Source organism: Cygnus olor, chromosome 2 (assembly GCF_009769625.2).
Source record: "Cygnus olor isolate bCygOlo1 chromosome 2, bCygOlo1.pri.v2, whole genome shotgun sequence".
NCBI classification, from domain to species: Eukaryota; Metazoa; Chordata; class Aves; order Anseriformes; family Anatidae; genus Cygnus; species Cygnus olor.
The window spans coordinates 15,828,061-15,847,643 of NC_049170.1; the positions used below are offsets into that span (position 1 = coordinate 15,828,061).

The following is a 19,583-nucleotide window of genomic DNA, read 5'->3' on the forward strand; positions in this document are numbered from 1 at the left end:
TTAACTAATGTGTGGCATTTTTTATGCAAAGTTAGACAAGTGTTCTCATCAGAAAAGGGTTAATGAACATAAAGGGATAAAAGTGTAACTGAACAAATACTCTTAAACAGGAAGTAGTAGATCAGTTTAGCAGTAAAGATGGCTACCTATCAAAGTAAAAATGCTTTGTATTCCTTTATTTAAGGGGAGACTGTACCTGTTGATGAACAGTTCGACAAGGAGAAGGCCAACTTAGAAGCTTTTGCAGTGGACAAGGATATTACTATTGTTAATGATAAACCAGCAACCACAATTGGAGTAACTGGCAATTTCACTGATGCTGAGAGAAGAAAATGTGAGGAGGAAATTGCCAAACTATACAAACAACTGGATGACAAGGTATGCCATTCTTATTCATTCTTATTTAATGTAAGACATCTTGAAAATCCTTCTTGAGCTACGTTATGTAATGCTTAATTTGTCAGTCTTCATTTGTTAGCACAGCTTGTTTAAATATTTGCCAGGAGTGCTTATTCTATTTCTGAAGTTCTGATTAAGAAATATCAAAATTGCTTTATCTGGTACTAAGTGAGCACCCTTTCCACACTTTGCTGAAAGTACTAAAAAGTGTACTGAATGCAAAAGTGCATATGGGGGGGGAAAAAGGTAAAAAGGAAAATAAGAAGGAAGAGCTCATGAGAATCTTCAATAGCTTTTCTGCTTTCTGGGCGTATGCCATTCCAAGCTGATAGTTTGGATTAACTCTATACCAAAAGGAGGAAAATAATGAGTAAAAAAAGGAATAAAAAAGGTATTCGGAAGTAAAACCCCTTACTTTCAAATAAGATATGCATACATTGAACATAATTTCAAACATAAGCAGTAGTACTAAATATGAAAAAAAATCTTTAAATTATATCTGATTTATTTAATGGAAGCTGGAACAACTTGGAGAAGACTTGTAAAAGCACAGACGTAAGAATTTTGTCCTTGAAGCGTAATGTTTTATACTTGGTGTATATGTTAAGATACTAAATGGGTCAGCCTGTGATTCAAAAATATTTCTTAAGTTTATTGCTTTGAGTTGTCTAATTGCCTCAGAATATAGAAAGGCTAGATGCCTGATGCTGCCTTCTCTTAGATTATTTTTTCTCAGCAGTATTTGTCAGTGTATTGAACACAGTCTTAATTCAACTGCAGGATGAAGAAATTAATCAGCAGAGCCAACTAGTAGAAAAACTGAAAACACAAATGTTGGATCAGGAGGAGGTGAGTTTTGTTTTTTGCGTCTTTATACTGCTTTTCATTGACTTTTCTTTTCGAGATGTTCTGAATAGGTTGTAGTTTATGCCTAGGGAGTAAGATAGTTGATTATTACTGTATAATAGTTTTCTTTAAATCAGACTCGAAATGATCTGCTTATTCATTCTTCCTGCTCATGCTGTGCTTTTTGAGTAAACTGAATCAAATGTAGCCAGGTTTGAGTATCCATGAAGGCAGAAGGAACTGAAATCTTTTATATAAAGACACTGGCTCCTGTTTCCTTCTTACAAAGCTAGCAGTTTGTCAAAACTAAAGATACCTTGGTTTACCGTAAGAAATACGTTTTGTAGTTCACTCTGGTCAGTATTGCTGTACTGACAGATGGTGGGCGGGGATATGCGTGGAATTTCATTGTCCCTAATAAAAAGAGAAGTATCTCAGTGCTACTTCAGTCTGCACTTGCTAGAATATTTGAACCATTTGTATGTGCATGCTGTCAGTGATATAAGTTAATTATATGGGAAAGTACCTAGCAATTTCAGTTAGCCAAGATATTGGAGCAAATAATTCTATGTTTACGAAGTCTAAAAAATAAAATGAAAAAAAATCTTGGTGTATAGGGCAAGAAGAAAATGGGTTAAGGACTCAGGAAGTTGGAGCTTTTTTTTTATTTACTCTTTACTTAAATAAATAAACCTGCGTCTTTATCAATTCCTCGTTTTGTTCTAGCTATTTGTCAGCAGCTAACAGTGTTAAAGTGCTGAAAGTTTAATCCCTAGCCTGCTGACAATTTCAGACTTGAGTAGTGTTCGGTGACCTTTTTGCAGTTTTCCATACACATTTCCAGTTGCTGGTCTTAAGTGCCTTCGTCCGTAATCATTTCCATTTTGCAAAGACTTCAGAAGCTGAGGAATTCTGTATAAGTGTACCTCGCTTTCTGTCCTCGGTGTCCTTGTTTTGTTATGCTAGACATCATAAAAATGTAGATATAGGCAGTTACAGTAGTTGAAAGCATTACTAAGATTTTACTTGTTCATGCAGTGTTCTTGATGGTAATGACTTGTTTTAAACAAATCTCTATCAATGTTGTAGCTTTTAGCATCAACCAGACGGGACCAAGACAACCTGCAAGCAGAGTTGAATCGCCTTCAGGCTGAAAATGATGCCTCTAAAGAGGAAGTGAAAGAGGTGCTACAAGCCCTTGAAGAATTAGCTGTCAATTATGATCAGAAATCTCAGGAAGTAGAAGATAAGGCAAAGGAGTATGAACTGCTTAGTGATGAACTCAATCAAAAATCGGTAAGAAAATGGGTCAAGAAATTGCTGAGTCTTCAATAAAAGAATTCTTGCTTTGTATCTCCAAGCTGTATTTCTTGCTTGGAGTCACTTAAAGGTTTTCACAAGGGAAAGTGAGTTTAATTCTAAAACCTGTTTCTATACCAGAAAACTCATTTGATGACCTAAGTGACTGATAAAATTTTTATACGGGTTTTTCCCCTTCATTTCCCTTGTATAAACCTCTGAGAATTCTTTCCTGGCTGATGTGGCCCGAAAGGTTTCTTGCCCTGTCAAAATCTGTTTCCGTCTTCTCCATCTTTGCTCTGACAGTATATTTCATGCCACCTAATCTTTACAGGTCTAGTGAAACTATCCATGGCAACTGTGCTAGTTCTTTCAATAACATTCCAAGATTATTGCACAGTTTTGATGCTGATGCAAGCTGACAGAACTGAGAGATGGATATAAAAGTAAAGACAGTTCAATGTTCTCAGTCTGTCACAGCTAACCCAAGCAGTAACTATCCTTTTGTATCACTAGCTGGAACTCTCCTGCTGTAGAACTTCAGATGTGTTTTTTAAAACTGATCAGCAAAGAGCCACCAACTTCTGAGTGTGCAAGCTGCTTTAGCTGCAGCCACTGCAACCACAGCAGCTCAAACCAACTGTAAGTCTACTCTAGAGTAACTGCAGTGCTTATGGACACTCAGAATTAGGTGTCATATTTTAATTTCCAAGCAGGAAAGAGTTAAGAGCTCTACAAATATAGCAAAAAGTGTTGGACTTGTTGTCCACGTACCTTTTTTCCTATAAATGCAATCCTCTGCAATATTTAACCCAGTATAACTCTGAATACTGCTTAACAAAGTTGACATAAATTTTGTTGCTGAGTTGTAAGATTACATTTTGTGAGCTGAAGGCCTCTGTCCACAGTATGCAACTTTTCTTTCAGAAATAGTGTCATTGTAGAACTTCTATGTATTTATTACATGGAATATTTACTTCGGTTAAATTTTTTTGAAACATGTTCTTTGAAAACAATGTGATACTTCAGTAGTTGTTTTAATTTAGCAAATATATATTGCTATTTTAAATAATATGAAACTAGTTTTAAAGATGTGTATTGTTTACTAAAATACAACTACTTTTACTGTAGGTCACTTTAGCCAGTATAGATGCAGAGCTTCAAAAACTTAAAGAAATGACTAACCATCAGAAGAAACGAGCAACAGAGATGATGGCCTCCTTACTAAAAGATCTTGCAGAAATAGGAATTGCAGTAGGAAATAATGATGTCAAGGTAAGGTTTAGTTGATGAAACTTTTAATGCCACACACAGACACATACATTACGGATGGGTAGGGTCAGTTTTCTTAGTACAGTAAAAATAATTACTATAGTAACCCTCATACACACTAGTAATTTGGGCATAAGGTCATTCCTTGCTTCTACTGTGGCTTACTAAGTCCCAAATAGAAATTGATTGCGCACAGACAAGATAGAGCAGATATGATTTCTGAAGTAGTGTTTTCATTCATACTGTTGTTAGAACCATTTCACGTGACAGTTTCAACTGCATCATCTTGGACTTGCAGTGGCAATCAAGATGTTAATTACCTTAAAAATGGAACATGGAACTGAAATAAAAGATAAATCGAGAAAATGACTGTAGGACAGGAACATAAGCAGTGTTGTAAGCAACTCGCTACCTTTGTGCAAACAAAAGCATTTGGACAGGGGGAGGGGAACAACACAACAGCTAGTAGTTATTTTCAAGGGTTTATTATACCAGTCATTACTTATTGATTATAACCTGCAGATACAAGTTATAAATGGCTGAGTCAGGTCTGTAAGTGTTAAGCTCGTAAGGGGTGTTGAAGTGGGGTATTGAAGGTAATCTTTTAAATGTGCTGTACTTCCAGGTACATTGGCTATTCATTTAAGTTCCCCAGCAGATGTGAATAATGTTAGGTAATGTGAAGTTATGTTTTGGTGCCCAAGTACTCTGATTACCAGCTGGGGTGGGTGGGTGTAGGGATGCTAGGCACTAAGTTGTTCCACCTCATCTTTAATTCTGTTTCTGTATCTAAGCTTTCTAAATGTGATTCTACAATTTTCAGCAGCCTGAGGGAACTGGCATGATAGATGAAGAATTCACGGTTGCAAGACTGTACATCAGCAAAATGAAATCAGAAGTAAAAACAATGGTAAAACGATGCAAACAGTTAGAAGGCACACAAGCTGAAAGCAATAAGAAAATGGAAGAAAATGAAAAGGAGTTAGCTGCATGTCAGCTCCGTATTTCACAGGTAAATATTTCTTGAGATCTTCCTAAATGTTCTTTTGAATCCCATTAACCTGTAAGGGGAGAAAGTTGCAGTAACATTTTTGACACCTAACAAAGTAAGTTGCGTTTGAACAGCCACAGGACTCGGCTGTGTCCTGAATTTTCAGTTTGGGTCCTTCTGAGTAACTATATGACAGGATGGCAGAATTTCTGCAATATGTCTGCAGCCTGATAATGCTTTTGCAGCAATTGTATTAAATACTAGTGTGTGTATGTTCTCTGTCACAGGATCCTGTACAAATACAAATCTTACAGAAGGCACTGTCTTGTACTCTGCTCTAATGCAGCAAGCTGAAAGTGGGAGAGGTAGCATTAGCACAGTGATATTACAGTAGGTTTGCATAGCAGATGAAACTTGCTTCTAATGCCTGATCAGCCGTTTCACTGTGATTGAAGTCACATTGCTGATCTTCTTGAACAATTACCAAAATTGTGACCTACATACACAACTTAATTTCTCTATATTTTGGTATTATTATTTTCTCTATATTGACCATACAGATGGTCATCTTTTATATCAGAAAATGTGTATTTCAGTACTGTTTTCTAAATGCAGTGAGTCACTTTCCTCTGATAGTGTTTAACATTCAAAAGCACTTATTCTCCCAGCAAAAAAATTACTTCATTGCATTGAATGGCATGAATTTAAGACGTTGTCTTACAAGCCACATTACAGATCTACTCGAGTAGTCATATTCTTCTTCGAAAGTTTAGTTGGCACCATTTTTGTTTTGAGATCAGGTTACTTCTGCATAAACACTTTATACTTCTTTTTAAAGAAGTAATTCCATGGTATCTAGTTCTGAAGTAAATGAATCTTTCTTTTCTACAAGCATGAGGCCAAGATCAAGTCATTGACTGAATATCTTCAGAATGTGGAACAGAAGAAGAGACAGCTGGAAGAGTCTGTGGATTCCCTTAATGAAGAACTAGTTCAACTTAGAGCACAGGGTAGGCATAGCTTTTTATAGTCTGTCCATGCCCCATCCAAGTTTAAATATGTAATAATAAATAGGAAATTCTTCTGTCTGGGTTGAAGAGAAGAGCTCCAGGATAGCATTTTGCTACTGAACATATAGAATTAGTCAATAGAAAAGCATATTTGCTGTTTGAAGTGCTAAGGATATGATCAAATTCAAGATGCTGTTCATTCAGCTGGTACGTGTGGGGACAGGTAGATAAGTTTTTCCAGATTTTAAAGTGTTGGGCTGAGGGAATTACTAGGCAATTATAGGGAAGATGGAAGTTACTTGGCTGAAATGTCGTTTCTCCCCTGTTCCTACTAGAAAAAGTCCATGAGATGGAGAAAGAGCACTTAAATAAGGTTCAAACTGCAAATGAAGTCAAGGTAAGTTAACTTAATTTGTTTCCTTAAACAAAATGAAGTATAACAACTTCTGAAAGCATATAATACATGTTTGTTTGGTTGTTTTATTTACAATAGCAAGCTGTGGAACAGCAGATTCAGAGCCATCGTGAGACACATCAGAAACAAATCAGTAGCCTAAGAGATGAAGTTGATGCAAAGGAGAAACTTATCACTGAACTCCAAGAGTAAGCAATTGTCGTCATTTTGGTACTGCCAAATGTCTGAACTGTGCAAGTACAGAAGCATGGTAGGGTGGGAAGGAAGTGGCGAAGGTTTTCTCCAGCAGTATGTGGTTAGTGTTGCTTTACTGGATGTGGTTTGTTTCAATCAACTGACCCATCACAACGTATCAGAAGCCTTGGTTACTAAGTGTTGACAATTTGATTTGGATTGCAGCTTAATGGGCTTCTGTTTGATGCTTCTGGTGACAGGGAGAAGGCAAAGGTCTCTTCTGCTTTAGATTAATTTCATTAGATATCACAAAGATGTGCAGCTCTGTTCCCTATTCTTTCCTGTCCTTTTAAAAACACACCTAACATGTACTTTTGTCTTCAGCCAAAATCAGAAGATGATGCTTGAACAAGAACGTCTTAGAGTTGAGCACGAGAAGTTGAAAGCAACTGATCAGGAAAAAAGTAGAAAACTCCATGAGCTTACGTAAGTGATAATCAAGCATAAAACAAATGTGTGTGGGAACATTTGTATTTTTAAAACAAGTGACCTGATAGGATGATGAAGTCCCTTTCACTATATGATATTCTTATTAAAGAGAGGCTCCAGCGCCTTCTTGAACAACTTTTTAAAAACATTTTTCACTGTTTTTCACTGCCTTAGTATATAAAATTGGAACTAAAATAATGAAAGATATACAAAGGCCAAATCAAATCTCGTTGTGTTAATATCCTACAAGCTGGAGCAGTTAACTTTTTCATTTTTAAAGCTAAGTTTTGCATGCTCTAGGACTGGAAGAGGCTTACCTTGACTTTACAATGTTTTCAATATTCTTTGTGGTTCTGTGCAATTTAATTAGTCAGGTGGTTCAAACTGGCCTGTTGTTGAGATTCAACAGCTGTGTACTTCATGGAGTAACTAAATAATGTATTTTCTTGAAATAGAGACTGAAATGTTAATGCAAAACTTAAAATTGAATTCCACTTGTGGGTAAGCTTCCACAGGTCAAGCTGAAAAGCAGTTATGAACTTCAAGAAATTTCACCATAATCTATGAATTTTACTAGACTATGAGTAGCACCCCATTTCTGGCATATATAAACTTACCTTTACAGAGGTTAAAAATACTTAACTTTTTCAAAAGCACATAGTTTTTCTTTAGAAGCACCTGGCAACTTTCAGGTTTTTAATCATAAAGTTCATACAATCAGGCTTGATTGGTCTGTACGAGTAACCAATAACACATTCTTTTCAGTAGGCTTACTATGAAATACAACGTTGGTTTAAGTGACTTAAATTTTAATAGTGCTTTGGTCTTGTGAATCCATCTTATTCTCATTTATTCTTATGCCACTCAGTGTCAATTACAATAGATTTTCTTGTCTTACAAGATTTGATAAATGCACTTGTGGTTTTCATTTCATTTTGCAGGCTAAAATGTGTGTGTGTGTGTATATATAGAGAGAGAGCGCGCGTTAATCCCTTAAAGGCACATGCTGTGTTAGAAACCTTGTTCTTCCAAAGACCCGTAAGAAGCATTAAAAATGTCCTCCCCCCTCAATCCAGTTATTTTCCGTTGTATATCATAAATGTGCATGGCAAAGGACTTTTCCAGTGAGGTCTGGAAAATGGATAATGACATTCTTCAGAATGTTTTTATTGCCTCAGATGTTTAATCATTTAACTGTGGTCTGGTAACATAACTGGATGAGGAGAATTTTCAAGAGAAAAAGAAGCTCAAATATTCTGGCCACTTAATAGGAGTGGCTCGTTTTCATCCAGTCCATGGTCGCCTTTTTCTGACCTTGATTCATAAAAAGAGAAGTCCAAATCCCTTCCCTGTGTCCTGTCAGAGTAAGACATGCACTGCAATATAATTCTGAGAGAACATTAGCAGTGCAGTCAGTGCTTTCCCATTAAATAGGAAGACAGCAGCTCTGAAAAGTAGTGTCATTAGGTTATATTCCTGGAAACTGAGATTCCACTGCTTATGATGCAAACTTTGGCAAATGTAATGGGGATGAGGTGGTGGAACAAAAAAAAAAATAGTAATCCTAAGGCCATCCCTTGGTACTAATTAACACTTTCACAGTTGGTCAAAGCTAACAGCATTTTGCAGGATAAGATTTTTCCCAAACATTCCTGAACATGATTCTGAAAATCTTTCTTTAACCATTTTAGAAATTCGTAATTTATGCATTTATGCTTATATATGCATTATATATTATGCATTTATAACTTATGCTGAAAGTACGTGTTTGTATTCCTTCAGTGTTAAAAGTACTACCTCTTTTCTTCCTGCAACTTTCTCCCCCACCTCATGTGGATTTGAGTGTTGTCATCCATTGGTGATACCCTTAATTGAGGACTTCAGCTGAAAAAGATATTTTCTATTTATACCATATAGTGTTTACCACTCTCTTGTCTCCTAAAACATTTCCAGTTTTGCTCAGATGCTTCAGGTTGAATATATTCTCTTTTAGGGTTATGCAGGACAGGCGGGAACAAGCGAGGCAAGATTTAAAGGGTTTGGAAGAGACTGTGGTAAGTTAGTCAGAATACTTTCCAAAGTAAATGTCAATACTTACTTTTTTCCTTCAGAAATAACTCTTGTCTTTTCCCTCCTCCTTAACTGTAGGCTAAAGAACTTCAGACTCTCCACAATCTTCGAAAGCTGTTTGTTCAAGATCTGGCCACTAGAGTGAAAAAGGTAAAGTGATACTGTAAAGAAACTTGGTGTCTTTGAGATTGTTGTGTAAATTTCAGTTTAAAACTCAACTTAACATGTAAGTTCAGATTTGTATTCAGCATCTTTTCTTCCTCCCTCTGCCTTTGTTACTGCAGAGTGCCGAGATTGACTCAGATGATACAGGAGGCAGTGCTGCACAGAAACAGAAGATTTCTTTCCTTGAGAATAATCTTGAACAGCTTACAAAGGTTCACAAGCAGGTACAATGAGGCTTAATTTCAAGTTTAATTAAAAACAGATAAGCTACTTAAGCTTTGTTATTATGGAAGTGACCGAAAAACTATTGGTCATAAAGTAACTGTTCTATAATTAAATATTTTCATGCCTGGAATGCATTTCTGGATATAAAACAATAGACTAAAGTTTTCCTATAGACTCGTTTAATAGACATTTTAAGTGCATGTGGGTATATAACAAAATAGTTGCATTAAAATCAAGGAAGATCAAAAGTTAGCGTTTAGAGTTACTGTTCCAATTTGAGGGATGCCTGCCTGTTTCCCTCTGACTAATAAGAATGTAGTCTTCAAGTGCCTATGTTGGATAGCGTGCCCTTCCACAGTAACGGGCTTTCAAATGATAATCTTAGTGCTGAGCTATTGGACTTAATAGAAGCTTAAGTATGCATAGTATAGTAGCCCGACTATACTGTATATACAGTTATTTTTATATATATATATATATATATATACACACACACACATAAATATACAGATACAGCAATGTGATGCTGTAATATATGTATACCATGAAACTTTATCACATTAGTATATATGCAGTAGTCTGTGGGGGTTTTTGGTTGGTTGGTTCTCCCCATGGAGAGAGACACCAAGAAAATAACAGATTCAATTTTTGTAGCTGGTACGTGATAATGCAGATCTTCGCTGTGAACTTCCTAAACTGGAGAAGCGACTTAGGGCTACAGCTGAAAGAGTTAAAGCTTTGGAGTCTGCACTGAAGGAAGCCAAAGAGAATGCGTCTCGTGATCGCAAGCGGTATCAGCAGGAAGTAGACCGTATAAAGGAAGCTGTAAGATCCAAAAACATGGCCAGACGAGGACATTCTGCACAAATTGGTTAGTAGAGAATCCCTTGGCTCCTAAAACTTTTGTCTCTCTCCTGATTTTTTTATCTTCTTATGTGTGCGTTTTTCAACCATAGTTGTATTCACTTGCATGAACATGGTGTATTTTCAACCACGAGTTATATTGTGGTTAGTCAGACTGTGTGCGCATTTTGTTGTGTGCTTCTTATTAAATGGGTCTCTTCTATGACCGACTTCTGATAGCTGGACTTTTCTACAAGCTGGGAAAGTCTTACCTAGGATTCTGTCCTGTATGTGTGTTGTTTCCTAGAACAAAACAATACACTGAATACAGAGTCTTAGCTCTGTAACATTATTTCATAAGAATTTCTAAGACTAAGTAGGTGTTTCAAGGCAATGTGAGAGATTGTCATTGCCTTCAAGAACAACAACAAAAACTGTCTTGCTTTCTTTAGATCTTGGTTGGGAGGGGGCAGACAGAAACCCCCAACTAACATCCAAAAATCCTTAATCTAGTATTTTTGGTTCTTTGTTCCAAAACATGTAATATTCAGTAGCCCTTCTTAGCCAAAAAAAATGATAGATAGTAGAGTTTCTGTGCGGTGGAATGCAGTCATACTCTTGGTCCTCCTTTCCACCTGCTATTATGCTGTCAAGTACTGAGGACCAGGAGGGTGTGGGACCTGTGAAGGACTTACCTGTGCCTGTTACAATGTTTTTGTTGTACCAGTAATTATGGGATCCACCTGTATCAGGACTTCAGTAATCAACATACTTACCTTAAATTCTGATTCAGCTGAAATGAACATTGGAGTTGAATTTTGCTTGTATTCCATAGGTTTGTAAAGAGCTGTTCCAGACTAAAACGTTTTGTTTTTTTTGGGAGGGGTTTTGGTATGGGTTTTTTGGTCTCCTCAAGTGGCAGCTCAAAAACTGATGCATTCCTGCTTTATCTTTCTGTCAAGTGATCTCTAAGACAACAAACAATTCTCTAGTGAGTTTACCACGGGTATAAAGCTTCCTGTACGTAAGTGTCTGGTTGAACACGTGTTCCAAGAGATTAGTTTGCTGCAAGGCAGAAGTTGAGAAGTGTTTCTCTGATGTAGTTGCTACCTGTAGTTTAATATCTGTTTATGTATTTTCTGTTTAACGTGGCGGAACTCTTATGGTTATATAGTTGTGTATGTCTTGTTAAGAGCTAGTGCAAAACTGACTGAAAGCAATTTATGAAAGCATATGCAGCTTGTGAATTTCCTGTCAAAACTACATGAATTCCAAAATATAGCAAATTACATAATATATGCTGGTAAGTATTTGATGGAGTGGTGTTTATTTGTGGAGTAACCAGTATGCAGAACTGCTCATAGAGCAAAATAACTAGCTTGTAGAGCAAAATAAACTAATGACATATTGAGGAGGTGTGAGAGAAACAGCAGGATATAATGGTTCTTTGTAGGAACATAACACAACCTCGAGTGGTGAATTGTCTGAGTTCTTACTGACAAGAAATAGGACTCTTACAAAGAAATACATTAGGTGGGGTAGATAATACATGTGGGGAAAATCATTATCAGAAACTTTGTTAGCTTTAACACTAGTAGGGACAATAAAAGGAAAACCTTGTCTATTTTTCAGAGCTGATTATATTTGAGACTAGTCTGACAGGTTCTTGGAATACCATCTCCTAAACTTGTTTTCCTCTAATTCAAAGTGCATTCAATTTTGATTATTACTTCTAGGCCACTGTAAAATGAATCATTAGTAAATTTGAATAATGAAAGATGAAATTGCTATGTACATATCTGTAATTCATGTCTTGTTTTGTGCAGCTAAGCCTATCCGTCCTGGCCAGCATCCAGCAGCTTCTCCAACTCATCCAAGTGCAATTCGTGGGGGAGGTGCATTCACTCAAAACAGCCAGCCAGTTGCACTGCGTGGAGGTGGAGGACGGCAGGACAAAGTGTAAGTTTGGCTTGTAGGATTTGTTTTAAGTGTGTGACCACTCTTTGTTAGTATTATTACAGTCCATTCTGTTGTATAAAATCACTTGAGTAATCAAATTAACTTATTTCAGGAATTTATAGCTAGAGGAACAATGCACCTCACTAACTCTGTTTTTGTTCGAAAACTGGCACTTATTGTAAAATGGTAGTTGTTGAGTTACGATGAAGTAGAACAAAATGTAAAAACAGTCGATTGGATATCGTTATCAGCCACAGCAAATAGCTAATTTTTGAGAAGAGTTTGGAGAGTTCATATTATTTTGTCTCAATAGTATTTTTTAATGGTTCCCTTCAAAAAGCATTCAGCAATGAAATAAAAAAAAAAGTGACCCTATTCTTATGTTGTTCTTACTAACTTTGTGCACTGTTTCATGTGTCAGTAATTTGGAAGCATTTAACGGAAAAATTCATGTCTTTATCCAGTAAACTTTTTGTTGCCTAATTAAAATACAGTTATGGTAATTGGAATCAATATGTGCACTTTAAAAATGGGGAATACCTCTCAAGTATGTCTCATAATCTCTCTTTAATCTCATAAATCATTACACTGAGTCAGGTACTTAATATACGTAAGTTACTTGCAGAATCAAGTCTTTTAATTAATGTCTGCGTTGTAGTTGATCTGTTAGTTACCCAAGAGTAATGCTTTACTGCATCTTCTGTCATCGTCTTCACTTTTGAGTGTTGTAATATGAATGCCTTCTAGAAATTCTTAGTTAAGGTTATCTGCATCTTCAGTTTGAAAATAATCCTAAAGTAATCGATTGTGTGGCGCTTAAATCCTGGGCTGCCTTTTTTTTGAAGTGCACCAGAGCAGCTTATTAATCTTGTATTCATTTATTTTTATTAGTTGAATGTCTTTTCAAAGTTTTCCATCCAATTTAGTGAAGAAAATCAGGCAGTAGAACTAGTTAGGGTACCTGGTTCTGCTCAGTAGCCTCTCTTAAAGTAGAGGTTGAAGTGCTATGTACTTTAACCTTGAATAAGGTTTAATATGAATGATCAAGCAGCTGGCAATTCATGGACATCTGATTATTATTTTGACAAGGTGAATGTAATCTTGCAGCTACTTCAACTATGAAATCAGTCTAGCTCCGCTGTCCAATGCAGAGGCATATGAAGGTGTGATTGACTTAATATATTTTTAGATGCTTAAAGCGTGTGGAAACTCATGCTAAAATAATGTTGTCTACAACTCCAGCAAAGAGTCTATTTAGTCTTATACGTCTTTAAGAGTACTTATCGCTGATATAATCAGCGATAACTAACTCAATTTTGAGCTTGTATCTTGCTTTGGAGAAGGAGCTTTCACTGTTGGCCACTGGGATTTTAAATAGGAGACTTAGCACTTTGACTTCTGGACTATTTGTAGATTAATCATCTGGGAGTGAAATACAAGTATTGGCTAAAGTCCCTTTTTAAAACAAACAACAAAACAACAATAAAAGAAACCCCACTACATAATGTGTACAGGATCCCTTAAGCAGTTGTAAAGCTTTCCTACTACTGGCATTGGCACATTACCCACTGCTGTAGAATCAAGCTGAGTTTAGCACTTAAATGAAGCTCATTGCTCTGTCTTTATTCGAACTGTCTCATTTTTGGTTTTGGAAGAATCTCTCCCTTATGGAAGTATGGGAACAAAACTTTGTTGAACTTCATTTTATTATTAAATATAAGTATCTTCTGAGTTTGTGAATACTTAGGTAACCAACCAGTCAGTAGCATTTTTCTCTGTAGTAGTGTCTATTATATCTTTTTTTCTGAGGATTAATACAGATACTAAGCATCGGAGTTTCTGGTTAGGGTAGGAGTTTTGGTACAGTAGAAGCATGGTGTGCTGTTTAACACTTGGAGACCCCCATTTAACTAATTATTCTGGAAATGTTTAAAAAAAAAAAGCTGTTATTTCCTCACATAGATCAAACATTTTTAGCGTAATTAATGCCAAATGATCTCTTTATTCCCAGCTCATCTTCCCAAAAGAGCCAAGGCAATACTTTGCAGCAGGTGTTAGGTGGGTTTGTGGTACCCAGGCAGTTCTCCCCCTTCCCTGGAAAAGTAGCAATGTTGTAAGAAATGGAGATGGGTTGTAATTGGCTTGATTATAATGTTCACTGCTTTGGGTATCTGGTCTTGATTGCATTAGTCAGCTTATCTTGGTGTAAATTTGTATTGGTAACAGCCAGCATTGCTTAAATGCTTCCAGCATTGCATAATGTCTTATTCTGAAGCAGATGTGTTAGCATTTATCTAAGTGGTTTGAGAACTGAGCTCTTAAAAACGATGTAAATAATGAATGTGATCTACTGTAAATATAAATAGCTTGGCTTTCTTGGTTTATGAGGTACAAACACTTCTTTATTTTTCTCATTTACAGTTGCTGAACGGTAAATGCAGCGTAAGGAGGCTTGGATATCGTATAGAGGGAGTCATTCCATGACAATAATCTCTCCCTTTGGGGACTGTAGGATTATTTTTTGAAAATGTATAAATTATACCTGGCCTGTACAGCTCTTTTCCCCTTCTACAAATTCTGCTAACTGATTTCCTACCCCCTGCCCATATTCCCCCCCAAAAAACAAACTAGAGTGCAATTTTGGCGTCTTGAAAAATGACATGTTAGTTAAAGTGTAGCTCTGCTCATTACACGGTTTGTCTTTCATGTCTTAAATTTAGTTTGCACTGTGCCAAGCTGAATGTACATTAAGAAAATCTTAGTTCAATTTTTCTAGCTTAATTTGTGTACATTTCATTGTCTTAGGGAATGTGCAACAGTGTTTAAGTATATTTTCATTTTTATCACTTCACATAACACTACATGTCCCACTGAATTAGAACAGCACTCTACATTACATTATGGTTTTCTTTTGGAATGCTACATAGAGCATTGGAACTAAATTTCTTTGTACAGTGTAAGAATACTGAAGTGTGCTTACGACAACTGCCATAAGGCACTGCGAGCGCTGCACCACAGAACTAAAGAGTTCAATATGAACAAGGCTGTGTAACTGTTATCTGATTAAATGCCCGTTTATCGGGTTATTTAGAGTTAAATATTGTACAGTAATAAGAGTAAACTGAAGTTTACAAAAGACTCTGGCAATGGATTATCTCATCTGTCCTGTTCCTGATTCTACACACAGTATAGTCTGGTAGAGTGAAAACATTCTGCTTCATTCTGATGAGCCTGTTTATCCATTTGTCTACATCTGTGATGGTTCACTTTCGCTGTTGTAAAATAGTGAAATGAGCACAATCTAAAATTTAATTTGATATTCCACTGCATACACAGTACTGGAATTTTCGGCTAAAGTTTTAACTTTCAATTAAAATCAATTTCAGCAACAATTTCAGATACACCTTATAAAGGATACAGCTTTTTAAAACTATGGATCTGGAAATCCCAGAGGTGTGTTTAAAATAAAAATAAATAAAGCACTATAGTGAATTGTATTTGTAATCCGTTTGTAAGTAGGTATATGAAATGTCCAAAGTAGTAGTTGTTGAATATTTTTCTTCTCTTTGCAATAAAGTCCTCTAAAGTGGCTAATGAAATGAAATGTTTTTTTTTGTTGTTTTTGAGCTCCAATACTTCCACTGAGCAGAATCTGGGGTTTAGGTTTTTCTAGTATAATTTGCCTAACTTATTTATAGGGTTTAGCCACTATAATTTTTAGCCTCCTTCTGGATAGAAACTAGTTTCCAGGTCTTTGAGAAAGAAGGAACTTAATGTTGCCGAAAGAATTTAGATAGCTTTCCAGGCCCTGTTAATACCACTTTGTGTGTTAGTTTGAATTTTTTGATGGGTACTCATCAGTTATTTTGGAAACGGTAGAGATTCTATAACTGTTCAGGCAGCAAATCACTTTCAACTTTTATATTATAAATAGACAAAGCATTTATATTATGATGGAGTGTAGTCAGATTTTAGACCTTGAACCACTTGTTTTCTATATCTACAGTAGACTGAATTTTTAATAGTTTGATGTTTTTAATGGTTGAGAGTTTCAGTCAGAAATCTCAGTATTTGGGAGTTTTCAGCTTTTAAGACTGTTTTGTTCATTAAGACTGCCAAACACTCCAAACTTGCAGTTGTTTTAGAGCATGTCTAAAGACAGCACTCTGCAGAAAGAAAAGGAACAGCAAAAACTATTTCAATGGAAATTTCTCATAATGGAAACAATACTGTCTATCTTCCTCAACGTTAACTGCAGGTTTTCAGGCCTTGATTTTTTTAATTTACAATCAAAAACAAAACCCCACTTTCTTTAAAATGCATTCAAATGAAGCAGGATTTTTTTCTCATGCCTGTGAATGGGGGTTTTATTCCTGTAGGTAGTTATCGTGGGTTTTGGTGCTGAAAATTCCTGTTTAAAATAAAGAAATGATAACCTGTAGCTCAGTGTACCTTTTTATAATATTTAAACTTTTTATTTTAAACATTTTATGAAGTTTACCAAGAACTGCCTCTTAAAGTGTTAAATAAGATATATACTTTTTGTTTTCTGGTTTGACTGTCGTAGGTCAGCTGGACAGGACAATTACTGTTTTTTGTAAATTAATATTCAGTCTATACAGGGAATGTTCAACACTGCTGTTTCAACTTGCAGTCTTTGGTTCTTACTTTTATGTTCCTCTAGATCATATTTTTTTTAAAGATGGTTTAGGATAGGAACTCAGTGAAATAATATTTATTTCTGGTGAACAACTAAATTATTTACATAACTTAAATGCTGACTCACTACTGTGCGTAATTCTAAATTTGACATGAGAGGACAAGTCTACCTGTGGAATATGAATTAACTTCAGTACACTTAAGATGCATTTAAAACAATTGGTTTGGGGAAGACGCCATATAGTTTTAACTTACCTGCATGCTGTAAATGTATTTGTGTTTAAATAAAGAGAAGAAAAATCTTTGAATTTTGTGTATTTATTCAGTCTTGACATCAGTGTGTCAAATTGTCCTGATTTATTTATTTATTCTTTTTACTTGTTTCCTGACCAGCTATCTTTGCTTAAATTGTGATCATTGTAAATCTGCAGTTACAACAAGTAAATCTGCAAGCTACAACCTGCTCAGGCATTCATTGACCCAGCCTAAGCTGAGGGAGGGACGGTGACATGCCCAAAGTCTGTCCAAGTTTGTTATAACCAGGGGCTGGGGATAGCGTCCCTTTTGAATGAACCAAGAAGCTGTAATACTGTTTTTTTGTAAATGTCAAATTGCATCACTGTATATAAGGTATGCTACACGTAAAACTCTCTTGAATCACTTAAATCCATCACATTGCCAAGGGACACAGCAAACACATCTGAAAAATCACTAATAAAGACTGAATATATCAGGATTTTTGTCTATGTGGTTCTGAGCTGATTCATCTTCTTAAGCTTCCCCTCTTTCCCCTCTCTTAATCACTTTATTCTAGAATTACAGAATATCTCGAGTTGGAAGGGTCACATAAGGATCATTGAGTCCAACTCCTGGCACCACACAGGTCTACCCAAAAATTCAGACCATGTGACTAAGCCAAATGCTTCTTAAACTCCGACAGGCTTGGTGCAGTGACTGCTTCGCTGGGGAGCCTGTTCCAGTGTGCGACCACCCCGTCAGCGAAGAACCTCTTCCTGATGTCTAGCCTAAACCTCCGCTGCCTCAGCCTGACACCGTTCCCGCGGGTTCTGTCACTGGTGACTAAAGAGAATAGATCGGTGCCTGCCCCTCCACTCCCCCTCCTGAGGAAGCTGTAGACCACGATGAGGTCTCCCCTTAGCCTCCTCTTTTCCAGGCTGAACAGGCCAAGTGACCTCAGCCGCTCCTCATATGCCTTCCCCTCTAGGCCCTTCACCGTCTTTGTAGCCCTTTTTCAGCCAATCCTTCCTGGGGGAGAAGGGGCAAGTAAAGTGGGACTGGGAGGAGTGCAGTTTTAACTTTAACTGCTTTTAGTCTCTTGTTCTGAGAGTTGAAAATGCAGAGGGTACCAATCGACTAGGCTATGCAGTGTAATGGGGAGAGGAAGGATTATTTGAATAAAAATGTAATACGTGTGGATGAGACTGTTGTATAAGGCAGTATTTAGTTTATCTTTGAAAAGGAAGATAAGAGGGTGATGGCTATCTAGGGGAAAAAAAGGGTGGGTGGAGGGCCACGCAGCATGGTGTGGCAGATCTGTGTCGTGGATACCTTGAAGGTAAGGATCATCGTGGAGTCTGTCATACCCGTGTATACCAGGCATTTTGATATTACTGAATCAAGCTAAATCTACCACATATTTTCTACCTAAGAAACTGGGGGAAGTTTTGATAAGTACCTCCACCAAGTAAGGAGAGCAGCAGAACCCAAATTCTCGGCATTCCTGAATGCAGAAGACTGGGTGTGGAGGACTCCTAAGTGCCCCCCGCAGCAAGCTCTCAGCGAGCCATCCCTGCGGCCTCTCTTCGAGTAGCTCCTACCGGGGGCCCCTGATAACGTTCAGAAAATGAACTCGGACTTTTCTGCATGTGTGGGGTCATCGGGAGAATACGCCTTGTAGCTGGTAACACCGCGTTGGAGACGGCTGTGGAGCCACTCACACTGTTTGGTGGGTGCTTGGCTGGGCTTTGTGTCGGCAGCAGTGTTAAAACTGGAATTAATTAATTAGCTCAGCGAGGCTGCTGAGGCTGGGGCTGAGGTCCGGACACCAAACGCCCGCCGGCAGCTCCGGGGGCGCCCCCGGTGCCGCCAGGGGGAGCGCGGCGCCCACCCGGCGCCTCCCGGCTCCCGCCCGCAGCCCCGGCGGCTTCGGCCTCAGGCCGCGGTGCCCGGCTGGATGGCGGCGGTTTGCGCTGGGCTTTGTGCCTGCCCTCCCGTCCCGCAAAGGTCTCCGCATAAATCCGCTGTCAGCGCAGCTGAGCCCGGGAAGGCTCCAGCAGGGGACAGAAAACAGGGCCTGGCCTCCTCGGCGCTGAGCGCGGGGACCACCGCCTTCCTCCGGCCTCTGCCACCGGCCTCCTGGGCCAGCTCAGCTGGCAGCCGGCCTGGTCTTCACCCTCTGCTCACTCATGCAGAGCTTCGTGTCCTCCCCAGCCCCGTGGTGGCTTCACCCCGATGGGGCGAGCAGCTCAGGTCCAGCACGACACCCGTTTCTACCTCCTCCCCCTGAGTAGAGCAGGGAACAGGGAATGGGGGCTGCGGTCAGTCCCTGACGCTTCGTCTCCACCGCCCCCTCATGGTCCCTCTCTGCCCCTGCTCCCCGTGGGGTCCCTCCCACGGGATGCTGTCCTTCCCGAGCTGAGCCTGCGGGGGCTGCCCGCAGGCAGCAGCTCTTCAAGAACTGCTCCCACACGGCTCCGTACCACGGGGTCCATCCCCCAGGAGCAAACTGCTCCAGCACGGGTCCCCC

The 19,583-nt window shown here is 38.2% G+C and overlaps 1 protein-coding gene across 2 annotated transcripts in view; it reads left to right on the forward strand.

Annotated features, from left to right (window-relative positions):
• KIF5B (kinesin family member 5B) overlaps positions 1-17,124 on the forward strand; it is a 35,726-nt gene extending 18,602 nt beyond the window's left edge. The window contains exons 12-26 of one of the 2 annotated variants that reach the window (XM_040547160.1): positions 185-378; positions 1,180-1,248; positions 2,335-2,541; positions 3,676-3,819; positions 4,640-4,828; positions 5,700-5,817; positions 6,153-6,214; positions 6,311-6,420; positions 6,791-6,892; positions 8,889-8,949; positions 9,044-9,115; positions 9,250-9,354; positions 10,010-10,226; positions 12,025-12,157; positions 14,579-17,124. In XM_040547160.1, coding sequence (XP_040403094.1) covers positions 185-378; positions 1,180-1,248; positions 2,335-2,541; positions 3,676-3,819; positions 4,640-4,828; positions 5,700-5,817; positions 6,153-6,214; positions 6,311-6,420; positions 6,791-6,892; positions 8,889-8,949; positions 9,044-9,115; positions 9,250-9,354; positions 10,010-10,226; positions 12,025-12,157; positions 14,579-14,585 — 1,790 coding nt within the window. In that variant the 3' untranslated portion in view covers positions 14,586-17,124. The remainder of the gene's footprint in view (positions 1-184; positions 379-1,179; positions 1,249-2,334; positions 2,542-3,675; positions 3,820-4,639; positions 4,829-5,699; positions 5,818-6,152; positions 6,215-6,310; positions 6,421-6,790; positions 6,893-8,888; positions 8,950-9,043; positions 9,116-9,249; positions 9,355-10,009; positions 10,227-12,024; positions 12,158-14,578) is intronic. The other variant, XM_040547161.1, reaches the window with a different exon arrangement.
• Positions 17,125-19,583: the final 2,459 nt, after the last annotated feature.